Raw genomic sequence first — 18632 nt, 5'->3', positions numbered from 1 at the left:
ACTTTAGACAGGAGATCGGGCGCGATAAACAACTGAATTCCGTCCCTTATGTGTTTTATGTAGCAAATTTAGTTATAGACTTGACCAATAATCACTCTGGTCAAAGGAGCCGCTACTGCAGTATATGGAACTTACGGTATATAAAATGGTAGGACTCAAGCGACTATAGTCAGACATTTTCCGATAACTAGAACATCTACCACAATGTTCTGCAGCTGGACAATGCATAAATTGTGAAGTGTTTTACAGCAACAGTATGTTATAATTATTAACAGTCCATATGGTGACTGAGGAACAGTATGACAGGTATGGAGTAAATGTTATGAGGCCTTCTCATGCTATTGTCTATAACAAAATACTGTTTGAATTGTGCTTTAGCTCTGTATTACCTGCACTCACTAATTTTTTTTTAAATATGTTTTGTAGATATTGGGGGAAGGCCCAACCTCTGTTTTATGTAGTCTAGTCCAGTGGTTCCCAAACTTTTTTGAATCACGGCTCCCTGGAGTATCAGAATTTTTTTCACGGCACCCCTAGGCCAAAAGTTTCTTACTGAGAAATTTAGAAAGAAATTTTAAATTAAAGTAAATTATATTTAGACATCATCCTTAGGTTCAGTTCTGTGGTGAGTGACAGGATTCACTTCTGTTTGTACACCTATTTTATGATTGGCAGCCACAAGCACTAGTTCTGCCTGTTACATTGACAATAAATAGTTTGAACTGGTCCTGGACCACCAACCTGAGGCACCCCTGCAAGTGTCCCGCGGCACCTCAGGGTGCCTAGGCACACAGTTGGGAACCACTGGTCTAGTCTGATGAGATGAAGAAATCATGCGATTGTCGTTTCTACTAGCTACTGGTTTGCTTTGGATAGTAATGCTTAGAAACCAATCCATCTTATTTGTAGTGTCCATTTTCCTTTTTAATTTCCACATTTTATAAAAGTTGTGTATTAATCATTTTATTTTTAGGGCACCACAATCTTCTGTAGCACCCTCAGATAAATACCTGTTACCACACACTAATTCACATGGCTTTAAGTTACACAGTAATATGACTAATATCTGCCAGTTGTTATTTGTAAATAGTGGCGTTCACTTTCTTTTCAGTGGAAACCCCAGTGTCTCTTAGTGTCAGTGTTCTATTGCTCAAGGATCTCACACCAGACTAAGAACCATCTACTGCAGCTTCCATATTGACAAGCATATACAATACCTAAACAGCGTGTTGGTGGCATACATAGGCACTGGATCACCACTTTGTCCTGCTCTCCTGGTATAAAATAGTGCCACTAAAAAGTATTTTGTGTTAAATTCCTAAAAAGTTATTTTTTTCTCTCTGCAGCATGCAAAGAGCAATTTTCTTCTTTTTTATTCCCTGGTAAACATGTAACCTTGCCCAGCGTGTTATGTGTGGTTACTGCAAGGTGAAATGATTTCAGGCATGTAAGGCAAAACAAACACCAGCTGCTGGGAATGCGCGCACGCACGCGCGCGCACACACACACACACTGCCACACTGGTTCAGTCACATGTGCTGTAAAGCTTCTTGTCCCTGTTCTGTGTAACTATCGTCTCTATTGTAATCTGCCCAGACACCAAAGGATTCCTGTAAGGTGACGTTTTTCTGCTGCATGGGCATCCGTTTCTTGTCCCTTGAGAAAAAACTAAACCTATGGAAAGAGAATAAACAGTGTCAGATATACACTACAACAATGACTTCACCTCTCCAATCCGGGCAAATCTTTCCTTATCTAGCTCGGTACATTTAGATAGGCATTTAAATATAATTACAAGTCATTAGAGTATTGTTTTTCTGATGCACAGCTCCAGAGTGTTAGGCGAACAATGATAATTATGGGGGAAAATGAACTATGAGAATTTATACTTGGTCAATGAGCTACTGAAGTTTTTTTCCTGCAGTTCTAAATGGTAGATCCGCTATATAGACAAAGGTGATTGGACACAGACCGCAAACCGATCAATGACATTTTATTGACGCCAGTACTTCGTAGATCCACCACGAACAGGGATTACTGCAGACACCCTTCTTGGCAAACTGTCCACAAATTACTGGACAATGGAAGGTGGTATGTTTTGCCATTCCGCCTTAAGTATGGCGACCAACTGTGACTCTGAACAAGGTCGAGGTGGTCTAGAACCCATCTGTTGCTTCAATGCATCCCAAAGGTTCTTAACCACTTGCCTGGCATGGTCGCTTTAGATGCAACCATACCAGCAAGTGCTTTATCTCACCTGCTCACACAGGATGCGACCAGTCATATATAGTGTTAGCAGCTGCAGGGAAGAGAAACTTCCCTCTGCTGCTGCTCTCAGGGTGACCGGAAGGTCCCTCTGTCTTCCCGCACCCTGCCCCTGTGTTTGCCCTGCTGCCAATCACTGCTGATTGGTCAGCACGGCAGGACCCCCACCTTACAGCTGCAGACAATAGCAGCCACTGGAAAGTGTAAATCAAGCCCCCTCCCCAGAAAAAAAGAAATCCTCAATTTTTTATTAATTTTTTCTAAAATCATTTTGGATAAGGTCAAACTCTTGTTCTTCCTCTATTTCACTCATAAAGCCCCCCCCCCCTTCCCACCAAAATTTCTGAGCTGTTTTTGGGGAACAAAAATTGTCATTTAAGTAGTTAGTGCGGTTAAGATCTGGACACTGAGCTGGCCAGTCCATCCGGTTACTGAGTCCAATGACTTTTGTCTACATAGAAAAAACACTATGACAGTATGGAATACTGTGGCTAGGTATTGGTACCCACATCCACCAAGGATGTAGGAATAGAAGTAAAAAATAAGCACATTTTTAATGCTGCAGCTATGAGGCATCTAATGAAACTTTCTTATATTTCATTTTTCTGTACTAAATGGGCAACATTTAGAAAGATTCATCAGGTTTATTTTAACAATAAGTCTGTTGAGCTAACTTTAATACAGTTAGGGTCTACTACTATTATAACACTGCACATTTTATTTGCAAACCTGCAATACCTTCTGTCCCCACTTTAAACAGTCTGTGCATTCGTATCATATATGGCAGTGCTGGCAAAGCCCTCAGTATCTTCTATTGTTCCATTTTTTTTTATTTATTCTCATTTGGCATTCCGAATATGTAACTGTAAGAATCTGCAAGGTCAATTTCTCAATACAAAACAGCAGTAGCTACTTGTCTCTGCTTTAGGTCAATATTTCTGTGACCTCCAGAACATATTTGCCCCTTTAGCACATTATTTGAAATGGCTATAATGTTTAGCAGTGTAGTGACGTTGGACAAAAACATATGAAGTCTTCTCTTACTACAATGTACAAATAATTGCTGTGTTAGAACATGCTGTTAGTGCCACACTGCATAGCATGAGGAGTGCACAAAGGACCACTGCATTTCACCATGTACAAATGTGTTTCTTTAAATGCTTATTACTGTGTGAAAAATGACAGTTGTATAGTATGTACAAGATTATTACATTTATTAAGAACATTGGTGCAGATGTATTAAGCCTGGAGAAGGCATCAAGAAGTGATAAAGCAGTGACAAGTGCAAGGTGATAACATAGCAGCCAATCATCTCTAATATGTAAATTGAGTTATGAGCTGATTGGCTGGTGCGTTATCACCTTGCACTTATCACTGCTTTATCACTTCTTTATGCATTCTCCAGGCTTAATACATCTGCCCCATTGACGGTAGCACTGTCTGATACATGGTCTCCATATATATATATTTTTTTAATCATACATGCAACCCTCACACAGTCCTGTATCTGATCAAAGAATTCCTGTAATATATTAGCTCTACACTGGGTGCAAGGGGACTAAAGGGCCATACACATAAGGCGATATGCCGCCGAGGTGCCCGGTGCTAATATGGACGAGATTGTCCATATTGGCATGCATGTATAAGCGAGCCGGCACCAAAGATGTACGAGCGAGGGGCCACGCATCATTCATCGTTGGTGCCTACACACTGAAAGACATTAACGATATCGTTCATATCTTTCAGTGAAATCGCCTAATCTGTAGGGTCTATAACACAGGAGCTGTGGTCCTGCTCCAGCAGCAGAAATGAACTTCAGAAATTAAGAAGTCTGCAACACTGTACCAAAAATGAGTTGCAGGCAAAGAAAGTAGGTGGCACAGTGTCTTTACTGCATGATGTGAAATGTGGTTAGATTCTTCCATCCCAGACTGTAAAGGATCAATAATACCCCTTTCACACATACACCTAATATCCTGGGTTTTTGCACGTGAATGCACAAAAACCTGGGATTTCTGCATGTGTGAAAGGAAACAGCCTAGGGCCTATTTCAGACCTGATCGCAGCAGCAAAATCTTTCTCTAATGGGCAAAACCATGGGGGTAATTCCAAGTTGATCGCAGCAGGATTTTTGATAGCAACTGGGCAAAACCATATGCACTGCAGGGGAGGCAGATATAACATGTGCAGAGAGAGTTATATTTGGGTGTGGTGTGTTCAATCTGCAATCTAATTTGCAGTGTAAAAATAAAGCAGCCAGTATTTACCCTGCACAGAAATAAAATTACCCACCCAAATCTAACTCTTTCTGCACATGTTATATCTGCCTCCCCTGCAGTGCACATGGTTTTGCCCAGTTACTATCAAAAATCCTGCTGCGATCAACTTGGAATTACCCCCCCATGTGCACTGCAGGTGGGGCAGAGCAGATGTAACGTGCAGAGAGAGTTAGATTTGGGTGGGTTAGTTTCTTTCTGTGCAGGGTAAATACTGCCTGCTTTATTTTTACACTGCAGTTTAGATTTCAGTTTGAACACACCCCACTCAAATCTAACTCTCTCTGTACATGTTACATCTGCCCCACCTGCAGTGCACATGGCTTTGCCCATTAGAGATCATTTTTGCTGCTGCGATCAGGTCTGAATTAGGCCCTAAGTCCCAAGTCCACGACCCTGCTCCCAACCAGGGTCATGGAGCAGTGACCCGGGAATTTTCCAGCTTGCTAGACCCAGCAAATTCCCCCCAAAATTCCCACATATCTGAGAGCTGCATTACCAGTTTTCTAAAACTATACCATGTCGCACCACTGAATACATTTGGGGTTAGAACCAATGTTTTGGTTTATGTTCATTAAGAAAAAACAAATTGGCACTAATCTATTGTCAATTCTATTTAATTTAAATCTTGATGTCTTTTTTCAATATTCCCCTGTACAAGGGAATAAGCTCGCCATATTTTTGCTTCTTCGTTATCTCCCCATGATGAAGGCATGTACCTACTGCACCACTGAGACTTATGAAGTGATGGTGTATTGTGCATACAGATTATGACTGGCCATTCTGATTGGCAGCTGGAAGCATCTTTTCTGTTTATCAATCCCACTATCAGCCAGTCAGAATGTTACCAGCAACACATGAAAACACACGCACACTACATGCAAAATAATACATAAAACAAATGACACCCAGCAAAGCAGAGACAATGAAGATGAATCGTACAAGAGAGATAAGCCTTCTGATTGGCTGCAAAGTGGGATCATCTGCAATCAACCCAGCTGCTACCATGGGCATTATGGCTGTAAACATCCTATTGGAAAACAGACAATACATAGCAATAAAGATAAGGAATGTCACTAATTAATAACATTCACTTAAATAATAAAAACAGTGTATTATATGATATGTATGTATTATAAAAGTATAATACATACAAAATGGACTTCATATTTTGGGATATTAATTAAGTGCATTGCACCAACAAATGCAGTATAACAAAACATTGATAAATCGAACTTGAGAAGTCAATGGGCCTGATTCATGTTTGTAAGTAAAGCAACAAAGCAACCAACTGGGCAAAACCATGTTGTACTGCAGGTGGGGCAGATGTAACATGTGCAGAGAGTTAGATTTAGGTGGGGTGTGTTCAAACTGAAATCTACATTGCAGTGTAAAAATAAAGCTGTCAAACATTTGTGGGCTACATGCAGAAGCAGCCAGCATTTACCCTGCTCAGAAACAATATAAATGTATTTGCTCCCCTTGCATGGCAACATGGTTTGTTCCAGATATAAAGTTACTTGCTTATTTGCTTGACTTACAAATCTGAATCAGGCCCAATAGTCACAATTGGTCATTGCCATACCAATTTTGCCTTATGGGATCTGGGCCTTTACCCCACATACACAGACAAAAAAAGTTTGTATCTGTGCCATTTAGCTGTAAATGTGAAAGGATGAGCACCAGATCTGCATTGTATGTTCAAGTTTTATTGTAGTACAGGTTGAGTATCCCATATCCAAATATTCTGAAATACGGAATATTCCGGAATACGGACTTTTTTGAGTGAGAGTGAGATAGTGAAACCTTTGTTTTCTGATGGCTCAATGTACACAAACTTTGTTTAATACACAAAGTTATTAAAAATATTGAATTAAATGACCTTCAGGCTGTGTGTATATGGTGTATGTGAAACATAAATTAATTGTGTGAATGTAGACACACTTTGTTTAATGCACAAAGTTATAAAAAATATTGAATTAAATGACCTTCAGGCTGTGTGTATATGGTGTATGTGAAACATAAATGAATTGTGTGAATGTAGACACACTTTGTTTAATGCACAAAGTTATAAAAAATATTGGCTAAAATGACCTTCAGGCTGCGTGTATAAGGGGTATATGTAACATAAATGTATTCTGTGCTTAGATTTAGGTCCCATCACCATGATATCTCATTATGGTATGCAATTATTCCAAAATACGGAGAAATCCCATATCCAAAATACCTCTGGTCCCAAGCATTTTGGATAAGGGAGACTCAACCTGTATAATGTATTTACATAGATTATTCTCAAGAATGTATAACAATATGAAACAAGGAACTAAAAATACTGATAACCACCAGCAAAAAAGAAGTGGTTTGTGATTCCAGTGTCAGCCCCTTATGAACGAGGCAAATATAATCCAGTAACTGAGGCATATTTACTAAACAGCATCTTAACAAGGTCAACGCTCGTCGTCGGTTCTGTCCACAGGGTTTAAAAGAGCAATAACACTCCTTTTGCATTTAATCATGGCAGTGCAGTGTGGGAGTTTAGAGAGACCCCCTACAGACACTGAGAGGTGGGGGGGAATGGGCAGAGTACAGTCAAAACAGATACAGTGAAGGAGCCGGGTGCCCTCTGCGATGTAATTAGTAATATACATCGCAGCAGTGGGTGCCCAGCAAATAGAAATAGAGGTGGTGGCTAGTTCTGCACACAGGACATCTGTGCATTGGCACGGGCCGCACCACCTTAGTCGCATGTAACATCAGATGTGATGTTTAGATTAGTTTCATCCAATGCCAAGAACATTGATTTTCTGTTGTCATTTTCAAGAGTAATCAACATACACAAATCTTACTTAACCATATGATATAAATCAATGTGGAAAGCCGCACAATTTAGACTGAAAATGTATTTACACAAGAGGAGTGTGGTATGATATGTTGACATGGGAATATCGACATAATCATAATGAAAACATTCATCATAAATGTTGACAGGTTAGAATATTGGCACATAATTCCTGGTAGTCCAGCAGTGATTTACGTACTCCTGACGGCTCAGAGGCACCTGGAAAAAACTTTTTTTTTTAGATTTTTGCAAATTTATTAAAAATAAAAAACTAAGAAATCACATGTACATAAGTATTCACAGCCTTTGCCATGAAGCTCATAATTGAGCTCAGGTGCATCCTGTTTCCACTGATTATTCATTGAGACGTTCCTACAGCTTAATTGGAGTCCACCTGTGGTAAAGTCAGTTGATTGGACATGATTTGGAAAGGCACACACCTGTCTATATAAGGTCCCACACATCACAGTGCATGTCTGAGCACAAACCAAGCATGAAGTAAAAGAAATGGTCTGTAGACCTCTGAGACAGGATTGTCTCGAGGCACAAATCTGGAAAAGGGTACAGAAAAATATCTACTGCTATGAAGGTCCCAATGAGCACAGTGGCCTCCATCATCCGTAAATGGAAAAAGTTCGGAACCACCAGGTCTCTTCCTAGAGCTGGCCGGTTGTCTAAACTGAACGATCGGGGGAGAAGGGCCCTAGTCAGGGAGGTGACCAAGAGTCCGATAGTCACTCTGTCAGAGCTACAGCATTCATCTGTGGAGAGAGGAGAACCTTCTAGAAGGACAACCATCTCTGCAGCAATCCACCAATCAGGCCTGTATGGTAGAGTGGCCAGACAAAAGCCACTCCTTAGTAAAAAGCACATGTAAGCCCACCTGGAGTTTGCCAAAATGCACCTGAAGGACTCTCAGACCATGAGAAACAAAATTCTCTGGTCAGATGAGACAAAGATTTAACTCTTTGGCGTAAAGGCCAGGCATCATGTTTGGAGGAAACCAGGCAGCGCTCATCACCAGGCCAATACCATCCCTACAGTAAAGCATGGTGGTGGCAGCATCATGCTGTGGGGATGTTTTTCAGCGGCAGGAACTGGGAGACTAGTCACGATAGAGGGAAAGGTGAATGCAGCAATGTACAGAGACATCCTGAATGAAATCCTGCGAGCACTCTTGACCTCAGACTGGGGTGATGGTTCATCTTTTAGCAGGACAACGACCCTAAGCACACAGCCAAGATATCAAAGGAGTGGCTTCAGGACAACTCTGTGAATGTCCTTGAGTGGCCCAGCCAGAGCCCAGTCTTGAATCCAATTGAACATCTCTGGAGAGATCTGAAAATGGCTGTACACCGACGCTTCCCATCCAACCTGATGGAGTTTGAGAGGTGCTGCAAAGAGGAATGGGCGAAACTGCCCAAAGATAGGTGTGCCAAGGTTGTGGCATCATATTCAAAAAGACTTAAGGCTGTATTTGCTGCCAAAGGTGCATCAACAAGTATTGAGCAAAGGCTGTGAATAGTTATGTACATGTGATTTCTTCTTCTTTTTTATTTAGCAAAAATCTCAAAAACACTTTTGTCACGTTGTCACTATGGGGTATTGTGTGTAGAATTTTGAGGGGAGAAAAGAATTTATTCCAGTTTGGAATAAGGCTGTAATGTAACAAAATGCGGAAAAAGTAAAGCGCTCTGAATACTTTCCGGATGCACTGTAACTATAGATACTGTAATGCTGTAAATGTTGACCTAATGACTACATCCCCTACTAAAGAGCTTCAGGTAATAACTGTGTAGCAGATGCAGAGGGAGACCTATGCCAATTTGTAAAGTGTTTCTTAGGTGAAATTGCTTGTACATCAAAAGCTCATATGCATATGTGCAAACGTGATTCTGGCACTTATGCCTGCCTGTGTCTGTGAAATGGGGCAGAAGGGGGATGCGGTATTCTAAAAATCGGGTTGGGTACGAAATATCGGCAGTCAGGATCCCGACAGTCAGAAAACCAACAGTGGGATCCTGACGCCCAGAATCCCAACACATCCCGATAAGTATTCTTACCCAGACTTCCGGTGGGTGGCGCATCCAAGGTGGCCACATTTTAACTGAGCTCTGCTCACCAGACTATCTACTGCATCCACTCATTTTGGGCCCGTTTGAGCACACCTTGCTTTAGAGGATTATCTCCTCACATAGTGGGGAACAGATTGATGCCCTTTTTGTATAGGTGGGTGACTATGAGAGCCCCTTTCCCCGATGTCTGGCTCGCAACTGAGTCGCCGCGTGGAGAGAGACCTACTTGCTGTGGAGTCTCCATTACCACAACCCAATGCTATCTTACCCTACCCGGGTGTCCCAGTGCCACAATACCTGCTCTTCTGCCCTCAATGTTTTCTGGCTGCCGAACGATGACTCCGACGAGCTGCTGCTAGCCACGGATTGCTGATCGGCGGGGCCCAGGCGGCTGTGGCTCTGTGCCTGCTCCTAACACCACCTAGACTTGCTGCGGAGGCTGCCGACCTGGCCGTGTTTGTGACTGGCGGGACTGAGATACTATAGCAACTGCTCTGTGTATCTTCCCGGCGGCTCTTACATCTGCTCCTGTCCCGGCTGTACCAGTGACTGGTGCAGCTGGGATAGCAGCGGCTCTCGTCTCTCCTCTCAACCCGGCTGTACCCGTGATTGGTGGGGCTGGGGTAGCCGCGGCTCCGTGTGTCCTCTGGGCGGATCCTGTTTCTCCTCCCGACGAAGACTGTGCCCGTGGAAGGCAAGACCTGAGGTGGCCACGAACCTGGGTCTCCCCTTGCTAATTACTGCACCACCCATTAGCGCCACCAAGCTGGCTTTGCCTGCCGCAATGGGGGATCTGACAGTACCCGAAATCAAGTGGAGGTCGCTGCTGTGGAAAACGTGGATCGGCGGTGGTGTTTTACTAGCCGCTCCTACATCTCTGAAACGCCGCGGTGAGACCATTCCTATCCATCATTTGGGCTGCTGCTGCTCAGTGAATCTGATCTGTCCTTGAACCCACAGACGCTTCTCTCTCTAGAAGAGAACTGAGTGCTCCCCGGTGACTGTATGTGGGCGATCTGCACTCTGCCCCATTATTACTTTTGTTCGTCACTTTTTCTTTTGTTGCTAACTTTCACCTTTTTCTACACCCTGATCATACCCTATCTCGCTTCCGCCCCCCCCCCCCCCTTTGTGTGTTACCTGTGCCCCACCTTTACTCTCTCCCCAAACGACCATTTACACTTTGCTAAATTGCTCTATAGCTTGAGATGAGCTGTACCTGATATTTTTAATTACAACTGCTCTTCTTGTGGCTGAAATAGTACCTGGGATGGTGTTCTAGCATATTTGGATATTGTGACTGCTTCCATTAACTTTCACATTGATTTTATTATTGTGGGACAAACACCATTGAACTATACTTATCTGCAAGACTATACTCTTCATAAGCCATCACCTACGTGTGCTGTTTGGTGCACTGTTATATGTCTAATGGTTATTGTTTAGTGTTTCCCTATTATACTATCTACTACAACTGAATTATATTGCCCACACATAAGCAATAGGTCCACTATAGTGTTAAACCTTGAAATGGTGCTACTCTGATCCCAGGGTATGCACAAGGGTGTCTCCATAACTCCTGACATTGTACTTCAAGAGTTCACATTTACTGATGTTAATGTTTGCTGTGATAACACATCACTAATACGCACTGCCACCTAGCGGTTAGTATTTATAATACATCCGTGGCTTATTGTGTGTGCACCTTGGATCTTTTCAGGCGCTACCCTGCTCATTGGTGGTCATCATATGTTACGCTGCCTACTGGTGCAAAGTATTATTGCAAACTAAATTTCGCTCTTCATCATTCAAAATAGTGCACTGCGGATTGTGTCAAATACTGACCCACTCCTTGGCCAGGCATATATATATATATGAGATAATACTTTCATTTGATATCTTAGGTGAAAGTCAGGTGGAAAAAAACAAAAATGGGTGCATTGTACTTATGAGATGTCTCTTGAGTTATGCTCCATCTCTCTACTGGTACCACTTATATCAGCAGAATGTTTTTCTCTTATATAATGTAACATTGAATGACAGGATTACCTCCTGTTATAGTATTCGTATGAATTGACTAATTACTTTACATTTGTGCCATTTCAACCGGGTACTCACTTTAGTACTATACTACTAGTACCTAAAACCTCCAATGTGACACTGTTTATTTTAACACATCCTTAAGAGGGATTATACCCTTCTTTTCTGAAATGTACCTTGAACACTAGATTTAAGTTGTTGGTGAGCTTCACTTGCATTTCCTTGGCTTATCTTGTTAACTTTTACCAGTTGATGGAGAAATTCCTGAACAAAAATACCTCAGATAATATGGTCAGAATAAAATCTCAAAAACTCCTCCTCCCAGGACTCACAATCTACAGCTACAATGGCTGCCGATTCTGATCCAATCCCCCAGCTGGAATCCTCAATCCCAGTGTCTCAAACTGCTAAAGAAATTCTCTCAGTGTTTATGCCCCACATTGATAAAAAACTGGATGAATTCAAGGATTCGTTTCCTCTAACACATGGGTCTTCATCCTGTGGCCCTCCAGCTGCTGTGAAACTACACATCCCAGCATGCCCTGCCACAGTTTTGCTATTAAGGTATGCTAAAACTGAGGCAGGGCATGCTGGGATGTGTAGTTCCACAGCAGCTGGAGGGTCGCAGGTTGAAGACCCATGCTCTAACACTTCAAGAATCTCAGAATTGGAACAAAGGGTAAGTGATGTGGAAGATACGGCTTAGGCTATACAATCCTCAGCTAATTCTTCAATCACAATGTTCCGGGAACGTCAAGATAAATTAAATGATCTTGAAAATAGAAATCGAAGAAATAATCTGTGCTTTATCGGCATCCCGGAGCATGTGAAACCCTCAGCCCTGGGAGAATTTTTAACCTCCAAACTAGCCCGTGCTTTACATGTCCCTGACACAGTGGAATTCCCACAAATTGAACGGGCACATAGGGTAGGAATAGAAAGGCCCTAACTCCCGCCCCAGACCAGTGGTAGCCCGCTATTTTGATTTTAGGACCAAGAAAATGATACTAAGAGCACATATAAAACTGGGTCAATTAATTATTGATGATAATCATATTTTGGTTTCATCTTGGTTTTCCAAGATTTCTCAGCGGTAGTCACCCAAAAACGCAAAGCTTTCTCATTAGTCTGTAAATTTTTGGTTGAATCACAAAAACACTTGTGGATGACTCAGATGATGCTCGCAAGCATTTATTATCTTCCTCTACCCCTCTGAGCTCACCAACTTCCCCCTCTACAAGGTCACCTAATCGCTGAGGGCCATTATTATTGTTCCGTGATATATCCCTTTTGCGACCTCCTCCCTTAAGGTTGGGCCCTATGGTTTACCTTTTACTATATCCCCCCTGAGATGTCAATTACAAAACCGATTTCGTCTTTGTAAATGTTTTTTCTCGATATGTTAATCATTTGTTTTATGAAAGAATGTTTGGTCGGTTTCAGTGTCCCCGCTGAAACCCTCCATGTGTGTTATTTCATTTTGTACATTCAGAGGTTTGAATTTCCTCTTTTTGTTAATATGCTTTTTATATTGTGACACATAAGGATTAGGAAAATGGAGTTGTGGCTATATGCAGAGGGTTGCTCCCCACTCGCTGGGATGGGGACTCCCATTATTACCTTTCGTAATCTATCATCAAACTCTCTGAAACAAAAACTGGGATTGGGTAATGACATATAATGTACAATTATTACCCTATTCTCCTCTTAGTGAATCAAATAAATGTTTTTCATGAGGCCATTACCAGGTGCTTCCGTAATACTAGTTTTTCTCCAAGATCCTCCCATCTCCATTTAACGAGTTTTGTCTGATTGCCATAACTCCTGACCCTTCCTATTTCATATATTCTTTATTGTATGATATATTTATCATCCTTCTATGTGTCTTCGTTCTTTGATATTATTTGTTGGAACTTCTGATGTACTTCACTATATGTAATGTTTTATCCAAACACAATTACATATGTTGTGATCTGCTGCTTCAATAAAGAAAAGTAAAAAAAAAAAAAAAAAAAAAGGATTCTTACCCTACTCCTAACCCACCCCTCCCACAGTCTAACCCTAACCACCTACCGCAGCCTAAACCTAAACGCGCCCCCCACAGCCTGTCCCTAACCTCCCCCACATCCTAACTTTAACCCTACCCCTAATACCTAACCCTAACCCCAGTACTTACCTCAGGGATGTGTCGGGATTCCGACAGCTGGTATTTTGACTGTATCCCCGAATATCAGCCCAAAGACAGAGTAAGACACCATGGGACCCCAGGTAAATGAGGGATACTGGTTTGTGACCCCTGTTTGTCAAAATAAACACACATAAGGTTTTAAACAATTTAAGACTCACTGGGTCCTGGGCAGGAGCCTAAATTGCCTAATGGATAATTACTATTTGCGTAGGCCCTGTATAGTAAGGATTTGTTAAACTGCCATATAGATGCACATATGGCTGAGAAAAACATATTGTTCCTGAGTGCAGCGTTAAGAGCAAATCAAAAAATAAGAATTTACTCACCGGTAATTCTATTTCTCGTAGTCCGTAGTGGATGCTGGGAACTCCGTAAGGACCATGGGGAATAGCGGGCTCCGAAGGAGACTGGGCACATCTAAGAAAGAAGTAGGACTACCTGGTGTGCACTGGCTCCTCCCTCTATGCCCCTCCTCCAGACCTCAGTTAGGAAACTGTGCCCGGAAGAGCTGACACAATAAGGAAGGGATTTGGAATCCCGGGTAAGACTCATACCAGCCACACCAATCACACCGTACAACTCGTGATACTATACCCAGTTAACAGTATGAATAACAACTGAGCCTCTCAACAGATGGCTCCAAACAATAACCCTTTAGTTAAGCAATAACTATATACAGGTATTGCAGACAATCCGCACTTGGGATGGGCGCCCAGCATCCACTACGGACTACGAGAAATAGAATTACCGGTGAGTAAATTCTTATTTTCTCTGACGTCCTAGTGGATGCTGGGAACTCCGTAAGGACCATGGGGATTATACCAAAGCTCCCAAACGGGCGGGAGAGTGCGGATGACTCTGCAGCACCGAATGAGCAAACTCAAGGTCCTCCTCAGCCAGGGTATCAAACTTGTAGAATTTTGCAAATGTGTTTGAACCCGACCAAGTAGCAGCTCGGCAAAGTTGTAAAGCCGAGACCCCTCGGGCAGCCGCCCAAGAAGAGCCCACCTTCCTCGTGGAATGGGCTCTCACTGATTTAGGATGCGACAGTCCAGCCGCAGAATGTGCAAGCTGAATCGTGCTATTTTTTCAGATCCAGCGAGCAATAGTCTGCTTTGAAGCAGGAGCACCCAGCTTGTTGGGTGCATACAGGATCAATAGCTAGTCAGTTTCCCTGACTCTAGCTGTCCTGGAAATAGATTTTCAGGGCCTTGACTACGTCCAGCAACTTGGAATCCTCCAAGTCCCGAGTAGCCGCAGGCACCACAATAGGTTGGTTCAAATTAAAAGCTGATACCACCTTAGGAAGGAATTGGGAACGAGTCCTCAATTCCGCCCTATCCATATGAAAAATCAGATAAGGGCTTTTACATGACAAAGCCGCCAATTCTGACACACGCCTGGCCGAAGCCAAAGCCAACAGCATGACCACTTTCCACGTGAGATATTTTAGCTCCGCGGTTTTAAGTGGCTCAAACCAATGCGACTTTAGGAAATCCAACACTACGTTGAGATCCCAAGGTGCCACTGGAGGCACAAAAATAAGATTTTACTCACTGGTAAATCTATTTCTCGTAGTCCGTAGTGGATGCTGGGAACTCCGTAAGGACCATGGGGAATAGACGGGCTCCGCAGGAGACTGGGCACTCTAAAAGAAAGATTAGGTACTATCTGGTGTGCACTGGCTCCTCCCACTATGACCCTCCTCCAGACCTCAGTTAGGATACTGTGCCCGGAAGAGCTGACACAATAAGGAAGGATTTTGAATCCCGGGTAAGACTCATACCAGCCACACCAATCACACCGTATAACTCGTGATACTATACCCAGTTAACAGTATGAAATATAACTGAGCCTCTCAACAGATGGCTCAACAATAACCCTTAGTTAGGCAATAACTACATACAAGTATTGCAGACAATCCGCACTTGGGATGGGCGCCCAGCATCCACTACGGACTACGAGAAATAGATTTACCGGTGAGTAAAATCTTATTTTCTCTGACGTCCTAGTGGATGCTGGGAACTCCGTAAGGACCATGGGGATTATACCAAAGCTCCCAAACGGGCGGGAGAGTGCGGATGACTCTGCAGCACCGAATGAGAGAACTCAAGGTCCTCCTCAGCCAGGGTATCAAATTTGTAGAATTTTGCAAACGTGTTTGCCCCTGACCAAGTTGCAGCTCGGCAAAGTTGTAAAGCAGAGACCCCTCGGGCAGCCGCCCAAGATGAGCCCACTTTCCTCGTGGAATGGGCTTTTACTGATTTAGGATGCGGCAATCCAGCCGCAGAATGCTACAGCTGAATTGTGCTACAAATTCAGCGAGCAATAGTCTGCTTAGAAGCAGGAGCACCTATTTTGTTGGGTGCCTACAGGATAAAAAGCGAGTCAGTTTCCCTGACTCCAGCCGTCCTGGAAATATAAATTTTTAAGGCCCTGACTACGTCCAGTAACTTGGAATCTTCCAAGTCCCTAGTAGCCGCAGGCACTACAATAGGTTGGTTCAAGTGAAAAGCTGATACCACCTTAGGGAGAAACTGGGGACGAGTCCTCAATTCTGCCCTATCCATATGGAAAATCAGATAAGGGCTTTTACATGACAAAGCCGCCAATTCTGACACACGCCTGGCCGAAGCCAAGGCCAATAACATGACCACTTTCCACGTGAGATATTTCAAATCCACAGTTTTAAGTGGCTCAAACCAATGTGATTTTAGGAAACTCAACACCACGTTGAGATCCCAAGGTGCCACAGGAGGCACAAAAGGGGGCTGAATATGTAGCACTCCCTTTACAAATGTCTCAACTCCAGGCAGTGAAGCCAGTTCTTTCTGGAAGAAAATCGACAGAGCCGAAATCTGGACCTTAATGGAACCCAAGTTTAGGCCCATAGTCACTCCTGACTGTAGGAAGTGCAGAAAACGACCCAGCTGAAATTCCTCTGTTGGGGCCTTCCTGGCCTCACACCACGCAACATATTTTCGCCAAATACGGTGATAATGGTTTGCGGTTACTTCTTTCCTGGCTTTTATCAGCGTAGGAATGACTTCCTCCGGAATGCCCTTTTCCTTTAGGATCCGGAATTCAACCGCCATGCCGTCAAACGCAGCCGCGGTAAGTCTTGGAACAGACAGGGCCCCTGCTGTAGCAGATCCTGTCTGAGCGGTAGAGGCCATGGGTCCTCTGATATCATTTCTTGAAGTTCTGGGTACCAAGTTCTTCTTGGCCCATCCGGAACCACGAGTATCGTTCTTACTCCTCGTTTTCTTATTATTCTCAGTAACTTTGGTATGAGAGGCAGAGGAGGGAATACATAAACCGACTGGTACACCCACGGTGTCACTAGAGCGTCCACAGCTATCGCCTGAGGGTCCCTTGACCTGGCGCAATATCTAGTTTTTTGTTTAGGCGGGACGCCATCATGTCCACCTGTGGCCTTTCCCAACGGTTTACCAACAGTTGGAAGACTTCTGGATGAAGTCCCCACTCTCCCGGGTGTAGGTCGTGTCTGCTGAGGAAGTCTGCTTCCCAGTTGTCCACTCCCGGAATGAACACTGCTGCCAGTGTTAAGACGTGATTTTCCGCCCATCGGAGAATCCTTGTGGCTTCTGCCATCGCCATCCTGCTTCTTGTGCCGCCCTGTCGGTTTACATGGGCGACTGCCGTGATGTTGTCTGATTGGATCAGTACCGGCTGGTTTTGAAGCAGAGGCCTTGCCAGACTTAGGGCATTGTAAATGTCCCTCAGTTCCAGAATATTTATGTGTAGGGACGACTCCTGACTTGACCAAAGTCCTTGGAAATTTCTTCCCTGTGTGACTGCCCCCCAGCCTCGAAGGCTGGCATCCGTGGTTACCAGGACCCAGTCCTGTATGCCGAATCTGCGGCCCTCTTGAAGATGAGCACTCTGCAGCCACCACAGTAGAGATACCCTGGTCCTTGGAGACAGGGTTATCAGCTGATGCATCTGAAGATGCAATCCCGACCACTTGTCCAAGAGGTCCCACTGAAAGGTTCTTGCATGGAACCTGCCGAATGGAATTTTGCTTCGTAAGAAGCTACCATTTTTCCCAGGACTCGTGTGCAGTGATGCACCGATACCTGTTTTGGTTTCAGGAGGTCTCTGACTAGAGATGACAGCTCCTTGGCTTTCTCCTGCGGGAGAAACACTTTTTTCTGTTCTGTGTCCAGAACCATCCCCAGGAACAGTAGGCGTGTGGTAGGAACCAGCTGTGACTTTGGAATGTATAGAATCCATCCGTGCTGTTGTAGCACTTCCCGAGATAGTGCTACTCCGACCAACAACTGCTCCTTGGACCTCGCCTTTATAAGGAGATCGTCCAAGTACGGGATAATTAAAACTCCCTTTTTTCGAAGGAGTATCATCATTTCTGCCATTACCTTGGTAAAGACCCTCGGTGCCGTGGACAGTCCAAACGGCAGTGTTTGGAATTGGTAATGGCAATCCTGTACCACAAATCTGAGGTACTCCTGGTGAGGATGGTAAATGGGGACATGTAGGTAAGAATCCTTGATGTCCAGGGATACCATGTAATCCCCCTCCTCCAGGCTTGCAATAACCGCCCTGAGCGATTCCATCTTGAACTTGAATTTTTTTATGTATGTGTTCAAGGATTTCAAATTTAAAATGGGTCTCACCGAACCGTCCGGTTTCGGTACCACAAACAGTGTGGAATAGTAACCCCGTCCTTGTTGAAGTAGGGGCACCTTGACTATCACCTGCTGGGAATACAGCTTGTGAATTGCCTCTAGCACAGCCTCCCTGCCTGAGGGAGTTGTCGGCAAGGCAGATTTGAGGAAACGGCGGGGGGGAGACACCTCGAATTCCAGCTTGTACCCCTGAGATACTACTTGAAGGATCCAGGGATCCACCTGTGAGCGAGCCCACTGATCGCTGAAATTTTTGAGGCGGCCCCCCACCGTACCTGG

General features: G+C 43.7%; 1 protein-coding gene across 4 annotated transcripts in view; it reads right to left on the bottom strand.

Annotated features, from left to right (window-relative positions):
• Positions 1-899: 899 nt before the first annotated feature.
• RILPL1 (Rab interacting lysosomal protein like 1) overlaps positions 900-18632 on the bottom strand; it is a 58507-nt gene continuing 40774 nt past the window's right edge. For 2 of the 4 annotated variants that reach the window (XM_063964497.1, XM_063964499.1), the window contains 2 exons: positions 5484-5571; positions 1586-1674 (listed from right to left, as the gene is read on the bottom strand). In XM_063964497.1, the coding sequence (XP_063820567.1) occupies positions 1669-1674; positions 5484-5571 (94 nt within the window). In that variant the 3' untranslated portion in view covers positions 1586-1668. Of the gene's footprint in view, positions 1675-5483; positions 5572-18632 lie in introns of all 4 variants that reach the window. The other 2 variants (XM_063964496.1, XM_063964498.1) reach the window with 1 other exon arrangement.

This window comes from Pseudophryne corroboree, chromosome 1, assembly GCF_028390025.1.
Source record: "Pseudophryne corroboree isolate aPseCor3 chromosome 1, aPseCor3.hap2, whole genome shotgun sequence".
NCBI lineage: Eukaryota > Metazoa > Chordata > Amphibia > Anura > Myobatrachidae > Pseudophryne > Pseudophryne corroboree.
This window is presented reverse-complemented; position numbering and strand designations above follow the sequence as displayed.